This window comes from Protopterus annectens, chromosome 10.part0, assembly GCF_019279795.1.
Source record: "Protopterus annectens isolate FY-2018-M chromosome 10.part0, PAN1.0, whole genome shotgun sequence".
Taxonomy (NCBI): Eukaryota; Metazoa; Chordata; order Ceratodontiformes; family Protopteridae; genus Protopterus; species Protopterus annectens.
This window is the reverse complement of record NC_056744.1, coordinates 100,833,600-100,852,718: the sequence shown is the minus strand read 5'-3', so window position 1 is coordinate 100,852,718 and position 19,119 is coordinate 100,833,600. Positions and strand designations below refer to the sequence as shown.

Here is a 19,119-nt window from a genome sequence, read left to right as displayed (position 1 = left end):
GGGCATCCACTTTCCAAGCTATGCAGTGATGTTCTCTGGTACAGAACCTGCTGAGCTGATGGTTGGTGTGGGAGGCAAAGAGGTCGACCTTCGGGTTGCCCCATTTCTGAGTTATTAGGGTGAAGGTTCTTTTGTCTAGCTGCCACTCCAGTGGGTCCAGAAGATTTCTGCTTTAGTGGTCTGCCAGAGATTTTAGAGAACCTGATAGGAATTGTGCTAACAGGTGGAGTTGCATGGCAGAGGCTGTGTGCCAAAGGGTCATGGCCAGCCTGCATAGAGTGTAGGAGTGAGTCCCTCCCTGCTTGTTGATGTACCACATCACAGTGGTGTTGTCTGTTTTGATCAGGAGAGCCCCTGGGGGGAGAAGGGGCTTGAAAGCTGTCAAGGCATGCTGGACAGCTATCATCTCTTTTTGGCTGATATGCAGATGGATTTGCTGTGGGCACCATTGGCCCTGTATGGACCGGCCATCCAGGTGTACACCCCAGGCATAGTCTGATGTGTCTGTGGTGAGGGTCTGGGCAGTGGGAGGTGGTGAGAAGGGTAGTCCCGTTGTGGGAGCAAGCTGCTGCCCACCAAAGAAAATCTTTTCTGAGGCAAGGTATCATGGCTATAAGAGTTTCCAGGTCTTAACACTGTTGACACCAAAGGCTTTTTAGGTACCACTGAAGTAGCATATGAAATGAGTAGAATGCAAAATGCCATGAACCCCAGAACTTGCAGGATTTTCCTTGCAGATAACTGGGGTCTGGCGGCTAGTTGACAGAAGTAGGCTGTCAGGTAAGTTTGCTACTCTGGTGTAAGGTAGGCCATCTGGGATACTGTGTCCAGGGTTGCTCCCAGGAATATAATCCTTTGGGTGGGTACTTGTTTGGATTTTTCATTGATTGTGTACCCCAGGGAGGTCAGTAGGGATTTTACAAATGCCAAGTGCTTGAGCAACTTTTCATGGCTGTCTGCCTGAATTAGGCAGTCATTAAGTATGGGTAAATTTGGATATTCCTTTGTCTGCAAAAGGCAATGGCCGGAGCCAGACATTTTGTGCAAAATGAATGTGTCCAGGGAAGTAAATATTGTGAGAAGAAATATCCAGGGAATTGTTATGGCTAGGCTTACATAGGCCCTAGGGCCGATAGCCCAGTACCAACCTATGTACTCTGGGAGCAGTAAATAAGCCAAAGGGAAGTGAAGAGAACTGAACTTGCAGAGATCCTTCCGTGAAACGCAGATATTTCCTGCATGATTCCCTGATAGGAATGTGGAGGTAGGCCTGTTTTAGGTCTAGGATGGCTAGCCAAGCATCCTTGGACAGCATGGGTAGCAGCTGCTGGATGGTGAGCATTTTTAATTTTGGTATCACCAGGAAGGTGTTTAGAATGGATAGATTGATGATGCCAGGTGCCCTCTTTTCTGGGTACCAGAAAAAGTCTGGAGTAGAAACCTTGGCCTTTTTGTTCTGTAGGAACATGTTCTATTGCCCTCATAGAGAGGGGGGAAATGACTTGCTTTTGTGCCTCTGCCCACTGGTTTGGAGGTAGATCTGGGAACCCTTTTGGAGTTGGAAGGGTGTGGAAAGAGCGATTGTTGGTAATGACGGCCCAGGTGCTTGCGTGAAAGGACAGTTTTCCTGCTAGGGGTAAGTAAAGGTGGGCAGAGGGAGGTGGTGGGGGAGGAGAGTCATTGTGAGTTCTTACCATGAGGGGGTGGCTTAGAACTCTCGTTTTTTGAAGTGGAAGAAGTCCACTGTTTTGATCTATGCATTCTCTTTGGCTGCTGTCTGGGGGGTCTGCTTCCACGGGGTCTGGGCTGAACTGACCTGGTGGGAGCAGGAAAGGACCAGTGCTTGGAGGGGCAATGCCTGCTGAACCTGGGTGGGTGGACCTGTACGAAATCCTTAATTGTCTGCATAGATTTAGCTTTTTCTTCCATCTTTTTTTAAGACCTCTTCTGCCTTAGTGCCAAATAAGTTGTCTTTGTGCAAGGGTGCATCCAACAATTTAGATTTAACATGGTCTGGTAAGGGCTGTTCTGTAAGCCATGTATGACTTCTAAGGACAGAACAGGTAACTGTTGCCCTGCAAGAAGCTTCTAGGGAGCCAAACCCATAGTGCAAGGAGTGTTTAGTTACTTGACTTGCAGAATGCATTAACTCTTGTAACTCTTTATATTCTGCACAAGCAGGAAAGGAAGACACTTTTTGTTTGAGGAGTTCCAGGGTATGTTGCTGAAATTTTAGTATATGGAACTGGCAATTTAGTGCTTTGACAGCAAGAGTAGCAGATACTTTTTTTACTTTTTACCCCATCTGTCTAGTGCTCAGGAATCCCTATCTGAGAGGGTGTGATTCTTAGCAGAGGTTGCTTTAATTCCTTTAGGCTCTTGAGGAATTACCTCAGGGTCAGCAGTAGGATTTTTAAAAAGAAATTTTTGTGAGTCAGCGCCTCTGTAATACCAGTCTGGTTTTCTGGGTGCAGGAGGGAGGGTGTCAGGAGTCAAACTGGATTCCAGAAAAACATCTTCCACAACATCCAGGACTGGGGGAATGGCCAGGGGTCTGTGCTGTGGAAGATCCAAGAATTTCCTGAGTCTCTTTTTAGACTGAGGGTAGTCCTGACATTCCCATTGGAAATGCTCCCTTAAGGTATGAAGAGTTTCCCCAAAGGAAAAGTGGAGTCCTCTGCATCAGAATCCTCATAAGCAGAGAGGGGTTGCATGTCTTCATATTTAGATGGGTCAGAGTCATCAGACTCCTGTTCAGACAAAACTACTGGAGACAGATCTCTTTTTCTTTTGAAAGGGGTAGCTTGGCTTCTCCTGATCAGCAATGATAAGTTCTTCTGCCATTTTAAGCATTTGAGACTGAAGCAAGGAAGCAGGTGGCTGAGATTGGGTTGTTGGTTTCTTGGGTGTGGTTCGTACCCTGGGCCTTAGAAACTCGGTAGTTTTCGAAAGAACTGTACACGTGAAAGAAGTCATCGGTTTGTGTCAAGAATCGGTAGTGTTAAGTACTTCCTCGTAAGCCAGTGCCTGCTCAGCGGCTGCGGACCCATCCAAGGGAGAAACAACCACAGGATCCTTAGTTGAAGAAGAGTTTTGCGGCAAGGGTCTCAGTAGCAGCAGAAGCGGGCATCAGGGGCTGCGAAACCATCTCACTGAGGACCGGAGAACTGACAACTAGCTTAATGGAAGTGTCGGTAGGTTTGGACCTGTGTGGTCTTGTCTCTGTCTTTATCTTTACACTTTTTCAGAAGATCTGCTGTCAGATGGCTTACCGAAGCCATATCAGAATTCGAGGACTGTAAGTGAAAATATCTAGCTACAATAAGGGCCCGACGATGTATAGTTCTGGCATTGAACAAAGCACAAAAGCGACAGCAGGGGACGTCGTGGTCTGGGCCTAAGCAGATGACGCAGTAATAATGAAAGTCTCGGTGTGGTATTTGCTTTCCACAGGCGAGGCAATTGTTAACTTTTTCTGACATCGGTTAGTGCAAGAAAAAAGGATCCTCAATGGGGTACTTAGCTTTAGAAGACTTCAGCTTCAATTCGGAAGACGAAACTCGGGTAGAGGCCGACCAGCACTCGTGCGAACTGCTTCTGCTTCGGGCTCTGTGGCAAGAAAGACTGATGTAATGGCATTGGCTGCCTTACTTTATACTCCTGATGACCTGATGTCAGTCCAGAATCGACAGCAACCGACAGCTGCCGAAGGCTACCCTGGCAGGGATAACCCAAATTTGATGACTGCAACAGTGAAACACAAAGAACATCTACTTAAAAGAGAACAGTAGGCAAGAATGTATGGTGGGAGGAATGATCACATGCATGGTAGCTTAACATTCAGTGTAAATAAAAGCAAATTAATGTACTTGGAATACAAAACTCCTGTTACCATTTTGGCAGCCTCACTAGGATCCTCCAGTAGTCTTCTGTTTACCAAATCCAGCACAACATCGCAGTTAAGCAGAGCACACCTAAAAGAAATTCAAAGTAGCACAGTGAGACTAGAAAGCATACTATTGCTTAAGATAACTCAAAATATTTTTTAAAACTGCTCATGAACATTTACTTACATATTTTATCATTTATTTAATTTAAAACAGCCACACATGCAACTGCTTATTTTGGAAGTGTTACATTTCTGAAAAGAGTAAAGAAAATGCTTTATCTGGATGAAGGATCTAGTATGGGACATATTCGGAAGTGGTCAGCAACAGATCTGAACAGCAAAAACAGTGGTGGTAGCGTATAATTTGAGAGAAAAGACGTGATTTGATACAGTAGTCATACTTGTGAAATACAACTTAAATCAACACAACAGAGACCAATACACCTCACTAAGAAGATCAGGGAAGTGAAGAAGAATGACGTACTTAAGGAATAAAGTAAGATGGAAGAGAAATAAAAGCTGGTAGAAATCAGTTTCACTCTGAAGATCAACATCATTCTGCAAAGCAGAAGCAAGATAAGATCTTTAGCAGACAGAAGTATTAAATAAAAAGGCCAACAAAAGGATGTCTTGGGTAAGGTAATAAATATTAATAAATGGGTACAAAAAAGGACCTAACAGGCATAAAAAAAACATAAAAAGACAAGAGCTATGTGAGATGCTCTTCTGATTACTTAAGGAATCAGCAATAAAAACAGTGGGGTTCAGGCGCCTAGGCAGCGAGACATTTCCCTGTGGAACATTTGACTTGGGACAAGGCTGAAGTGACATTCAGCTGCAGAGAAATATGGCTGTTTGCAAATTCCCTGTGGGCAAAGAGAAGCACACACGGCCATGCTCGCTAACTTAAATAACCAAATGCATGGCGGCAGAAGACGTAATGAGTGTTGTGCTCAGTGTACAGTACATGCTTATGTAACTACAACATGCAGAAGTGTGCTACAGCATGAAGGAAATCCTGCATGCTACTGTAGTCATATTTATGCTCCAGTATGCGTTTTAGGTAATGTTCCCTAGACACTGTGAAGGGGTTAGTGGTCCACACACTCCAATTATAAAGGGACTGGCCATTGGGCTCTACATTTTTGCTGCCACTGACATGCCCTCTGACCAGCCTGCTGCTGATGCCTGCCATATTGCCTAGTGTCTCATGTTCTCTTGGGGACCATGAACATTGTTTTCTCCCTGTGCATTTGGTTATTGAAGTTGTGGGCATGGCAACACATTCTTCTTTTTGTCCACAGGCAATGTGCAAATAGCCATATTTCTCTGCAGCTAAATGTCACTGCAGTCATGTGTCTCCAGTCAAATGTACAACACGAAATGTCTCACTGCCTAGGCATCTGAACCCAAAACATTGCCCTTGGATCCAGGATTCAGTACTAACTTCTGGTCACTGTCTGTTCTTACTTCCTCACACTTCTTAAAAAAATATGACTGGAGGGAGCCTGTTTATTGAAACTATTCCTACATATTGCATTTACTCTTACTCTTGTTCCTGTTCACGGGGTTGTGGCTGAAAAGTGTATGACATAGATCAATTCACTTATCACGTTAACAAATGAATTTGAGATAAAAAGTACATTAAACTAAATAAAAAATGGTACAGCCCTCAGCAGTACTCTTAGTTCATCTAAAGTAGCCTCACTCCAAGTATGCAAATCCAAAAACAGACACAGCAGTTCACCTTTTTGCATATTATGAAATGAGACATTTGCTTTGCTTAATAACTGCTTATTTTGTATGTCAGCCCCACAACCATAAGAGACTGACTAGAACAGTATGTTATCCTGCAGTAAAGTGCAGTGGTCAGTAATACTAAATAGTAACATCTAAAAGTAAGCATTCTCTTAGGTGGTTAGTGGCTAAAATGCCAAGCAGACAATGATTACCTGCAAGATGATTAGATATGACATGCTACTGAGAAGTATGGTGTAAGCTCAAAATCAGCATGGAAGTCCAAAAGTGATAATGCCTCTAGGATCAAAAAAGGTGAAATTAAAGTCCTTCAGAAGACATATACTGCTTTTATAACACCAGGGTCTGAAACACTTTGCCGAGTCAAGCAGCACAGATGAAGAGATAAATGAGAGGAGGAAGCAGGCAATAAGATGGATGATGGTATGGCGACAAAAGGTGAGATTAGCACTAAGCCAGCTAGGACCAAACAGATCATGTTGCAGCATGCTAACTCATAGGTCACTTTTCCAAGCTCTATCTCATCTCCATCAGTTAGTTTTCGGAAACTACAATAGATCTAGATCATCTGTATTAATATGGGCTTCCATATGATCAGTTTCAATATTAATGGATCTAACACTAAAATGAGCTATAGGAAGCATAATGGCTGGAAGATTAGAATTTATCTGATTAGAATAAACTGTCCATGGCAATGCACAGTGGAGCTCTTCTCCCAGTACTTCCTACTACAGGAGCATATGGCACAGAGGGACTATCTTGATTAAAAAAAAATTAAATGAATGACTGAATGAATGAATGAACAAAAATAAATAAGGATGTTACTTAAGTTTTTCAGTCAAGGTTTCATCTTCCAGCAAAGCACTCTACAACCCGTATGCAGCAGTACTATATGCTGGAAATTACAGGCAGCAGGTTGCTAAGTAATTAGCAAAATCTCTGCATTAGTGTTAATTTCTTTAATCTTATTTCTATTAGACATGATGGCAATGGTTTATGCCTTCTGATCCTGGAGACTTTGTTAAATTTTAAAAAAGCACTTCAGATGTCTATTTCATGGAGACTTTGCTAAATTAAAAAAAAAAAAACACGTTAGTTTTCTATTTCATGGTCAAGTCCTAAAAAAAAAAAAAAAAAACACTACAGAAGTGTTTAAGTACAGTATTGCAGTTTATCAGAAACACACATCATCCACGGTGGTGCAGCGGTAGCATTGTTGCCTTACAGCAAGAGGTTCTCCCATTCGATTCTCAGCTGGAGTGCGAGGGAGGGCCTTCTGTGTGGAGTCTGCATGTCCTCCCTGCGGTTGGGTGGGCATTCGAAAGACATGCGTAAATGGGCGTGCCTTCGTTGAAGATTGAATGTCGAGCTGGCACCTTGGCATTCCTGAAAATCTACTGCCAATCATTAGTGGACCGGAGTTCCGCTGTGGCAACCCCTAACTGGGAAAAGCCAAAAGACAAACAACAACAACAACAACAACAACATTCACTGACTGTGAAAGCACAGACATATCCCTAAAGCAAGACACTTCAAATGATTCTTCAAAGTTTCTACCAAAAAAAGCACAAAAAGGTACTCCCCTAATTGAAGACATACATTATTGTCTGATACACACGCCAAAATGACCAAGTTTCTCAATAGTGAGAAAAGCCAAAAAGGGTGCATGCAAACACTGTATAAATGGGAACTTTGCTCACTTATGTCAGTATCTTTGCTACTACAAGATCAGCATTAGTACTGTGAGGGATGAAAACTGTTACTGAAAAAAATGCCACAGTAAGTGAACTGATATGCTATTATTTACTCCTATAGTGCCCCCTCCGGAAGTATCTTTTTTTTACATTTGTTAACCATTTAAGATGGTTGGTCTGAAGACCATCTTCTTCAGAACCTAGACAAGAGGCAGAAAAATATTAAAAACTACACTCCTCAGTGCAACTTAATCTTCACAGCTAACCTACTAATATACTCCATATCTCTTATCTCAGCTACCGCTCTACGGCACAAACTCTATTTGTACTCACATTTGTATTCTACTTTTGTACTCGTATTTGTACTGTCGCTCCCATGTTGTCACTGCATTGTATTATCTACTGTACTTATTATTGTCAATGCAAGTAATCAATGTAATTTTGTGTACAGCTTTTCACCCCGAGCCTCTGCTGAAAAGGGGTTCCATGTCCAGTCAGACTTTCCTGGTAAACAAATTTCATAACTATTCATATATATATATATACATTATAAAGAGTCATAATGTGTACAAAACGTGAGTCTAAATAATGACTAAACATTTACAAAGCAGAGGCTAATATAATTGGCCACACAATTATCTTACAATTAGATCAAACTTCAGATACTTTTAAAGCAAGAGTGAGTTAAAACATCAGTAGTGCTAATAGTAGGAATTAATGTTTAGCACTGGGTAACTGGAAAGTGAGTTAGTTGCTAGGTAGGTTATCAATGTTGTTCAGAAAATCATGACAGATAAAAGAGTTACTGGCAGATAGAGAAAAAGGTAACCAACTTGTACATCAGTCCTGCATACAAAACAAGGATATATTCTTATCAACCTAGGTAACCAACTTGTGCATCAGTCCTGCATACAAAACAAGGATATATTCTTATCAACCTGTTAAAAAGTGCCTTGGGTATGGGGTAAGTTAAGTGCAAAGTACATTAGTGACTGGCAAAAGTTTGTTTAATTTAAAGTAATGTAAATATTAAATGTTTACTCTTTCAAAAAATTCTGGTTTTCTTCTCTTGTCAGGAAAACTCTGGAGACCTGGGTGAGAGAATTTATCAATAGTACTTCTTGAGTGCAGTCACCTAGACTCATTCCTTCCACTCTGCAAGCAGATAAAAAATAAATAAATATATTAGAGGAAACAATAATAATATAGTTAAGAGGTTATCTATCAGTATGTGAATCAAACACAGATCTTTATGAAACAGAATACTGCAGTCCCATGAGCTTCTAATCAAAATGTAGCACATAACCATGTCAGGTACTATAGGTAAAAATGATAATTTATATAAATATATATATATATATAAACAAACATAGAAAAAAAGGTGCACTCCAAACCAAAATACAGTCTCGGAAAGTATACACAGTCCAAAAGATCCAGCACTCGCAAACAAATACTCAGTAAATGTTCAAAACCCTGTAAAATATTGCATCAGGGTAAAATGGACCCAAAAAAAGAACACACTTGAATAAGCGTATCCACAGTTTAATTCAATAGAACAAACATTCAGGCAGCTTCCATAGCGGCCATTCGGCTTCTACAACACAGACCGGTGACTAGTTCGCCCCCTGGCGTCATCAGTGTAAAGTGACATTCAAACAACCATAAACCTTTAAATAACCAAACTCTTATTACAATTAAAGGGACAGAGACCAAAAAAAAATACATTAAAAGCACATACACAAGAACAAAAAGCATACCTAAGATATACTTAAGTGGCCCATACAAAAACTAATTGTATATAGGTACATATGTAAAATATACACAAACATACATACAAGACACATATACATACACACATAAAAATGTGTATAAGGCAATTTAATATCAAAAATACAAGGAACGGACTAGTATTACCAATGGTCATTAAGACTAGGTTTATATAAAGCCCCCAACGTTACCATCCACATTCGTTCTTTTTTATCTAAAATGTCATGTTTAGTCAAATTGGACAGCCTATTGCCTTGTCATTTTATGTCAGACAGACCTCTAGGAGTTTGAAGAATAGAATTGCAGTGCACTTGAGTGACATAGGTTGTAAACGTCAAAGAAGTGCACTTTACAAGCATAAACTTGAACATGTTTCAGCACAATTCCTTTTTGTTGAGACTGATGCAGTGCAAGCTAATAGGCTGTCCGACTTGGCTAAACATAACATTTTAGATAAAAGAAATAATGTGGATGGTAAAGCTGGGGGCTTTATATAAAAGTGCTCTTAATAAACATTGGTAATACTAGTCCGTTCCATGTATTTTTGATATAAATTGCCTTGTACACATTTTTATGTGTGTGTGTGTGTGTGTGTGTGTGTGTGTGTGTGTGTGTGTGTGTGTGTGTGTGTGTATATATATATATATATATATATATATATATATATATATATACATACATGTGTGTGTGTGTGTGTGTGTTTTGTATGTATGTTTGTGCATATTTTACATATGCACACATATACCATTAGTTTTTGTATGTGCCACTCAAGTACATCTTAGGTATGCTTTTTGTTCTTCTGTATGTGCTTTTAATGTACTTATTTATATATTTGCTTACTTTAGAAGATCAAAATGTGACTTACCTGAAACCTATATCACCAAAACGAAAACATTGACAGCACCAACATCCCGGAACACCGACTAACCACTCCAGGTAAGTAACCACTTGGCCATCCTGCTGAACCTTGCCCCTTACCCCCAACGGTAGTGCAATCTCAGAGTTGGTATATTTAGTTGGGGGGGTGAATCCCTTCACATAGTTGGGTTTGGTTTTCTTCCATTTACGTGTTTGTGTCGGATGGCCGAGCGGTTACTTGCCTGGAGTGGTTAGTCAGTGTTCTGGGATGTCAATGTATTGGTGCTGTCGGTGTTTTCGTCTTGGTGACATGGGTTTGAAGTAAGTGGCATTTTGTTGTTCTAAAGTAGACCCATATCTATATATATATATATATATATATATATATATATATATATATATATATAAAAGTACCAAACGAAATGGTGCACGCGAACGTACTAAGTAGGTGCACAAAGTAAATAACAGATACCCAACAGTTCTTCAGCACTCCAAGTGAAATAAAATAAATGGAACAGCCACTGTAAAGTGAAGTTTTATTAAAGCATTGCCTGCATCAATAACACAGACCGGTGACCGGTTTCGCCTAAAGCGTCATCAGTGTGTGATTCAAAAGGCGGAAACCCGGATTTAAATACTAAAAAAGTACAGCCACAAGCAGCAAATATTTAAAGGTGCATTTTAACACAATTCTCCATTCATTTCAATACTGACACAAAAACTAATAATTATATATCTAAACTAATATAAACACACACACACACACACACACACACACACACACACACACACACACACACACACACACACACTCCCCCAAACTTAATCAGAATAAATTAAACAAACTTGATATGCAACACCATGAGAACCCATATATATATATATATATATATATATATATATATATATATATATATATATATATATATATATATATATACACAAAATAAATAAATCAAGCAGGCTCTGCTTATGAGATCACTCCATATCTGCAAAACTGTACTCTGAGCTGTAGTTTAAGTGAAACATATCCACAACTCTTTAAAGAATGAATAGTGCAGTTCAGTAATCTTCTAACCAAAATGTACCACATAACCATGCCAGGTACTACAGTTAAAATGAGCATTTACATATTAAAAAATAAATAAAAATGTTATAATTTGCGTGCAACATATCCATTATTCATTTAAAGAACTTGCGTGTTTTTGAAGCAAACACATGACAAGGGCAGGTTAATCTTCATTACACAATGACATATAGCTATCCACTAGTCAGACATAAAAAGTGTCATCTTTCACCTTGAGTAGGTATTACCAACAGGAAGAAAACAGGCTAGCTAATCAGATGAGAGGGTATCTATACCAAAAAAGATGCAACTCAGACAGAAAAGGACAAAAAAAAAAAAGAATGAGTTTTTTTTTTTTTTTTTTTTAATGAACAACAACTGGAACAATTCTAGGTCGGATACTGCAAGGGTATACCCACGGCTGGCATAGCTGATCACACTGCCAAGCCCTCATACCTAAACACAACAGCCATGGGTAAAATCTTATAATACCAATACCAAACTAGTATTCACTGCATTTAGATACCACATGATCCAAGTCATACTGCTTAAACCACTGAATAGGCCCAGATACAGGCTGTAGAACAAATGTTAATTAACATTACCAAGCATTTTACCTTTCTATCAAATCTCCACTTTCCCTGCTAGCTCCAGAGTGACTGTCACTGCCACATTTACTGCATGCATCTGATATTCTGCTGATGCCATAATTCTCCTGTGAAGAATCCTGTGAACTGTGGCCACTGTCACTTTCTTCCCATCCACCTCCTGGGTGACCAGGGAGGTACCGTCTAACTAGGAGATGAAAAAGAACAGTTAGTAAGGGTTAACAATCGATTAATCATGAAAAACATGAAAGTTATGTACTTACCCTAATGATAGATCCGTGTTTTCTGTCTCAGTCTGGTCCAACCTATAGGACTTTGGATCTGAATTGGAACTGACACTGGCAAGTTCTTAAGTCTTTGCCCAATTGGCTCCACCTCCCTTATCCATAACTCCCTGCTCCTCCTTCAGCTCCCCAGATCGAGTTTACTCCATAAAGAAATCATTAAGACAGAAACATAACTCTGAAAATGCACCCTCCCAAAAATGGATTATAACAACGAAGGAGAATGTGAGACTCCAGAAAGGGGGAGCAAACAACTTCCAATGTCCAGTCATCTCAGGAGGAAAAACTCACCAGGTCAACAAGGAGCGGGGCAGGACAGCAGGAAGGTTGAACCAGACAGATACAGACAACACAGATCTATTGTTGCGGTAAGCACATAACTTTTGTATCCGATGTTGTCTGCTCCATCTGGCTTCAACCTGTGGGATAGACTCCCCAGCCACAAGAAATTCCTAGGGAGGAGCCAAAGGAAGCCCTGGATCTAGACTGAATATCCAGTTTATAATGAGACACAAAAGTGTGGTGACCCAGCCAAGTGGCAGGTGCACAAATATCACCCATCAACACTCTAGAAAGGAAAGCTTCACAACTATCCTTAGCCCTTGTTGAACTACCCTTTGGCTTGTGTGGAAGAGACCTGCTTTTTAAGGAGTATGCAAACAAAACACAGTCTGACAGCCACTTGGATAAAGTTGCTTTAGACACAGGTGATTGGGCTTTCTGAGTACAGTCCAAATAAAATCTCAGTTGTCTATGTACATCCAAACAATGCAAGAGGTATTCAGCTTAGTTGGAGCTGGGAAAAAACACAGGAAGGTGACTAGAGCTGTTACTCTCAGAAGCTGCTTTTGCAGAAAAACAGGATTCATACCAAGAGAAACCCTGTGTTTATGGAACACCTGATAAGGGGATGAAGAATCAAGAGCTTGCAACTCTGAAACCCTTCTTGCAGAAGTAACCATCACTAAAAACAAAGTTTTTCAGGACAAGAGCTTCAAGTCTGAAGTAGCTGAAGGTTCAAATGGGGGGTCTGCAAGGACTTGCAGAAAGAAGGGCAGATCCCAGGGAAGAACTGGATCCCATACTGGGGGGCAGAGTAAAAATGTTCCTTTGAGAAATGCCTTGGAGATCCTGAGGGGAAGCCAGAGGTGCATTATCTCTGCCAACAAGAATGTTAGAAATGGCCATCAATTGCATTTTAATAGTAGAAAAACTAGAACCTGATTGAAACAGCTTAGTGAAAAAATACAAAACAAATTGCAAAGAGGCAGAGAAGGGGTAGACTCCCTGAGATTCCACCCACAGGACAAACCATTTCCATTTACTGGAATACACTTTTCTAGTGGACTCCTTTTGAGAAGATGACAATATATGAACTACAGCCTGAGAAAGCTTGGTATTTCTGGCCATCAAAAGAACTGGTGGAACCATGCAGTCAGCTTGAGGGACTGAAGATTAGGGGGATCCAGGCCCATTGGATGAGAAAAGATCCAGAATGGGATCTAGTACCGGGGGGGGGGGGTACTTCAGAAGAGGCCAAAGGAAGGAAAACCACACATGATGAGACCAAAAGGGAGCAATGAGGATCACTGAAGCTCTGCAGAAGGCTGCTTTCTGTAGAAACATTATCATCAAAGGCACTGGGAATAAGCGTAAAGAAGCCCCTGGGGCCAAGCAAGCAGTACAGCTTCCCTGGGTGACTGTCCCAGAGGGGAACAACGGTGTAAAGGCTGTTGCACTTGGTGTTGGACAGGGAGACAAACAGGTCGCAACACACAGTGCCCCAACACACTACCACGTTTGGATTTAGGGACCACTTGTGAGGCAAGAGAATGATTCTGCTGTGGCTGTCGGCCAGAATGTTGACCTTCCCCAGAATGTGCGTTGCTGTCAGAAGCTGCTGAAAAGATATCACCCACTGTAAAACCCTCATGCTCTCCTGGTAAAGAAGATAAGAACGTAATCCCCTTTATTTGTTGAGATGCTAGAAGACAGCCATATTATCCTTCTGTATCTCAATCACAACTCTGCGAAGAGCATCTTGAAAAGTCTGCAACACAAGGACTGCTCTCATCTCCAGAACACTGATGTGAATGTGGGCCTCTGCAGAAGACCAGGACCCTTGAACCATTCTCCCTTTGAAATGCCCCCCTCCCCAGGAGACAGGTGTCTGTGGTGATCGAGAACAAGGAGGAAGGACTTATGGTCTTCCTTCAGTTACCAAGGGAGACTGCAACAACCAATGAATCTGCTCATGAAACACTTTCATTAACCATGTGTGAAACTCCACTGGATTAGTAATGAAGGAACACTGAACCACCAGAGTCCACTGCACAGCCCTCATGTGATAGCTGGCTAAAGGAACCATCCATCTTGATGCTGCCATATCACCCAGAAACTTCATAACACCTTGTGTTGGTGGCGTCAGAGTTATAAGCACTTACAGGGCTTGAGCTCGAAGGCTGAAAACTCTGGAGTTAGGAAGCTAGGAAGCCTGGTAATTTGGTTGATCATATCAACATGACACCCTATGAACTGTAACATTTGTCCAGGCTGAAGGCTCGATTTTGGATAACTAAGTCCAAGGCAGTGATCAGTAATGCTCTTGTGGGGATGGTGAGAGACCAGTCATTCAGGAATGGAAAGACCTGGAATACCTGCAGTCGGAGCTAGGCTGCCACTACTGCTATGCCCTTGGTAAACACCTGGAGGGGCTGTTGTGAGACCAAATGGCAGGGCCATGAACTGGTAAAGACTGGCCCCCAGCCGGAAGCATAGAAACATCCTGGAACACCTGTCTATCTTTATGTGATGGTAAGTGTCCTTGAGGTCTATTACGCACATCCAATTGTCCTTTGACAGAAGAGGTAACATGGACTGCACTGTGACCATCTGGAATTTGGTCTTTTTGATGAACAGATTTAACTTGCTTATATCCAAGACTGGTCTGAGGTCCTTTGTTTTCTGTGGAACTGAATGGAACCTGGAACCTTTTTGATCTGGTGGGACCACCTGAATGACTCAATTTGTAAGCAGCATGCAAATCTCTACAGCTGTGCAAAGTCTCTGATGTGGCAAAACATCTGGGAGACATTTTGGTTGATAATTTGGTACTTCTAAAAAGGGAATGCAATAACATCTGGATATGACTCTCAACACCAGGTGTCTGAGGTGATACCCTCCCAAGCTTTTGGGTGGACAGCCAGGCAACCCCTGACTGCCTCCAGTGAACAGCAGCCAGGCAACCCTTCAGGACTGCTGAAAGGGCTCACTAGAAAAAAAACCCATGAAAGCCCTGATTCTGCAGACTGCCCCTGCCCCACAGGTGGTGTCCATTACAATTCTCCCTCTCCATCCTCAGGAGGAGCCCTCTAGAGGATCGTCCTAGGAACAGTACTGTGATTTTCTTAAGAAGAGATGCTTACCCCTTGTGATTCCTTGAAAAGGTCTTCTGGGGGGTAGCAAAGCATACTCCATTGGCAGACAGTGTCTTTCCCTCCTATTCGCTTTTTGTCAGAATGTCTTTAACTTTTAGTCTAGACAAGCAGGACCTATCACAAAAGGGGCATTAATGAAGGATGCCTTGAAACAGTATGCAAAGCTACACAAACACATCCAAGCATGGCACTGCATTGCAATACTGGGACCTTCTGCTTGAGATGCTCCATCTGCTGGGGCATGGAAACGTTGGCGATGGAAACTAGGGTAGACAACTGTGTCTCCAACATCTTCTGCATTTCTGGAGGCTGCCTTGTCTTGAGGGTACTTGACATGTCAGACACTAGAATCTGCTGAAATCTTGTTAAGTGTGACCGGTAATTAACGGTTCTCAGTGTAAAAGTGGCTGAGGCATAGGAATGCTTCCCTAAATGATCCAACAGCTGAGACTCCCTGTTGGGGGGGGGGTCAAGGAATTCTCTTCTGAAATCTCCTTCTTGTTGGCTGCCACCACCACAATGACATTGACTACTGGACCCTTAATCCAAATGGTTTGTCTTTGGTTGGGGGGGGGCAAGCACCTTATCCATCTCTCTGGGAATGGGTTCTACTGTGTCGAGTTCCTTCAATGCCTTCCGGAATACCAGGTCTATAAAGGCATCTGAAGGGGGAACCACCAAAGGTGTGGATGGGCCTACACCAAAGGCCTCCAGAAATACTGACGTCTCTGGAGAGGGAGCTTTGGTGGTCCAGAATCCACAATGGTGAAGCAGCTCCAATAATTAATTGAAAAAGGTGCTTTCCTCTATGTAGACTTAGGGGATCCCTCTCCTTCCTCAAGGTTGGGATCCTTGGAGACAGACTCCTCCAGGGAGTCCAGGTGTTTCCTCTTATACTTTCTCTTTCCCAAAACCTCGCATTCTGACAAATCCAGGGAGGAAGGGGAAGAGTCTAGAAGCCCTGCTATTGGGGATAGACTGTTCACAGGTAATGACAAAGAAAGGGAAGGAATGTTGGCTGGAGAAATCGGAATCTTCTCTTGAGAGGAGAACATCCTCTCTACAATATTGGAGGGTGTCTCTCGGGTCCGAGGATCCCAGAACCCAAGGGTACCAGAGACAGCCCTGAACCCAAGGAAGCTGCGCCTAGACCAGATTTTGAAATTGGCATTGAGCTGTCCAAAGGTGAAGCCCCAAGTGGAAATGAAAATCCCAAAGCAGGAACTGTTGACCTTGCCCGGCAAATCCAGCTTCAGTGCCATGGGTCTGAGGTCCAAACAGCCCCAAACAAGTCAGGGTTGAGTCTACCAAGAAAAGAACACAGTTGAAGATGGCCAAGCTGTCAATCCAACTTGGATAGAAATTTAGATGGCTTAGAAGACCTTAGATCCGAAGGGGCTGAGAGAGGAAGCCAGAAGGATGGAGCTGAAGGTTCCGGTGCCAGACCCAGACCTGAAGGAACAAGGCCTAATTGCATCTGTGCCTGCAAAAAGTACCTTATCAGCTGCTTCAGATCAGAGTTTGTAATGCTACCCACTGACTTTGATGAACGGATGGAAAAAGCCATCTATGAGGATTTATAAGGTCTTTTAAAAGAAGACCCCACATGCCAGATCTGAGCCAGAGAGGCCCTGATCTGTGGTGGAGATGGGTGGATTCTTGTGGCCGCTCCGGTGGGGTGCTTGGAGAGCAGAGGGAAGCTGCCTACATGAGGGTTGCCCATTGATCAAGAAGGGGCTTGGGATGCTCAGAGGCAGAGAAGAAGTTTTTGGAGCCAAAGGCAATCATTTCCAAAATGTCATGGATGATATCAGATCTGGGGCAGCAGGGGACCTGAAATCATTCCACTTTGAGTCCAACAAGCCTGAGGGAAAAAGGCCAGATGTAGAAGATGAAAATGACCTCTTGCATTCCATTTTGGAATGCCTGGAGTCTCTGGGCTTCTTAAACCTGGTCTTCAGAGCAGAGGGACAAGCCACCCCAAAAGCAGAGGCAGAAGTAGAACCAGAGGGTAGAAGGCTTTTCAACACCAACTTGTTCCTATGCTCATTGATTGCCCTAGTACCAAAACTTTCACAGACTCAGCATCTGGAATCAAGATGTGCTAGTCCCAAACAATAAACACCCTTTAAGTGTGCTTTCTGGAAAGGTAACTTGTGCCCACAGGAAATGCAATTTTTAAAACCTTTATCCATATCAAACATTAAACTAACTTAAGCTACTGTAACGACACAATTCCACACCACACACTAAACAACAACATTAGGACCTGACAAAAAGGTAGGAAGAAAAAAATGGATGAAGCAAAAGACACCATCTACCAATCTACCTAACTACCTAGAAAAACAAGAAAAAACATACAAAGGATATAAATTAAGAGTAAGGGAACAGGAAACTTGCATCAAATCACTACGCTACTTTCTCGAACAAAGAGAAAGCAAAGTGGAGCCAAGATCACATTACTAACCCAAATGGCAGCAAACTAGATCTGGGGAGCTGAAGGAAGAGAAGAGATTTATGGGGAAAGAAGGGGAAAACAAGGGGACTAAAGACTTTAGAATTGGCCACTGTCAGATCCAAGTCAAATCTGAAGTCCTACAGGTTTGAAGCCAGATGGAGCAGACAACATCAGATCATAGCTTTTGATCCTGAAATGCTGGTAAAATGTTTCTGCACAATATTAACTTTCATCTGATGTCTTACAGCTTTCTTCGGCTCCAGGTAAACAAAGACAATATCAGATTATAAAACATTTAAACTTTCTGTTTATTCCATTGTCGACCACCCTGGCAAGAACTTTACACTGGGAATTTCATATAGCTCTATTAAATCTTTTTCACCTTTTCCAAATGTTTATTGTTCTTAACACCATGAAAGGAATGAACCCCATCTCTAATACAATTAAAGTCTATGAAATCAGTATTACTTCAGTTTGTTGCTATCCATGAGTGATCTTCTCAACACCTACTATGTATCCAGAACCTCCTCCTTCTGTAGCTCATTTGGCATTGCCTTTACTAGTAACACATTTTAGTATGCCTGGAAATTCTTTTTATTAGTCCATATTCTCTTACCACTACTAAAATTATCATGGTGTCCTTGCTCAACAAGAAACAACTGTTAAGAAACAAATTCTAAACAATATGCGTGTACTGCTCCACATACTGAATACATACTTGAACATTAATTTCTTTCTGCACTTCTGCATTTGCTAATATTTGTAAAAATAATTCATAACAAGAGCTCTTTCCATGTCAGCTTTAATAAGTTTTAGCTATTATTTTTTTGTAACTGCTATCAATGCATTAAACCAGTTTTCTCTTTACTAGATAAACTGGAGTAAGGTCTCTTACAATTTCCATTTAGAACTGCCTAATATCTCTCAATTGCTTGCTCAAAATAGAAATTGCATAATTACTAGCTGGCATAAACACTTTGTTCTTTTAAAAATGTGTAAGGATCTAGTATAAACCAGATCTTCATCTTAAAAAACTGCTTCAGATTCGGATCTCTAATGAACATTCTTATTGAAGTTGAAATCAACTACTACACTAGCTTATTGTCTAGGAACAAAAGAGAACCCCTTTTACAAGGCTTAACATTCAAAGACATCTGACTTACAGTCTCAAATGTTAATAATGTCACAATTTACCAAACCTTGCTGTCATTTCTGTTGCTGCTGCAACTGCTGTTTCATTTGTTGTTTACAGTGCTTTGCTGCCTATAAAAAGTCCAAACTGAAAAATGGTGTTTTTTAT

At 41.6% G+C, this 19,119-nt stretch overlaps 1 protein-coding gene across 2 annotated transcripts in view; it reads right to left on the bottom strand.

Moving 5' to 3' along the window:
• Positions 1 to 19,119, bottom strand: part of TEPSIN (TEPSIN adaptor related protein complex 4 accessory protein) — a 599,267-nt gene that overhangs the window by 105,433 nt on the left and 474,715 nt on the right. For both annotated transcript variants that reach the window (XM_044085070.1, XM_044085071.1), the window contains 3 exons: positions 11,650 to 11,827; positions 8,383 to 8,496; positions 3,893 to 3,974 (listed from right to left, as the gene is read on the bottom strand). In XM_044085070.1, the coding sequence (XP_043941005.1) occupies positions 3,893 to 3,974; positions 8,383 to 8,496; positions 11,650 to 11,827 (374 nt within the window). The remainder of the gene's footprint in view (positions 1 to 3,892; positions 3,975 to 8,382; positions 8,497 to 11,649; positions 11,828 to 19,119) is intronic.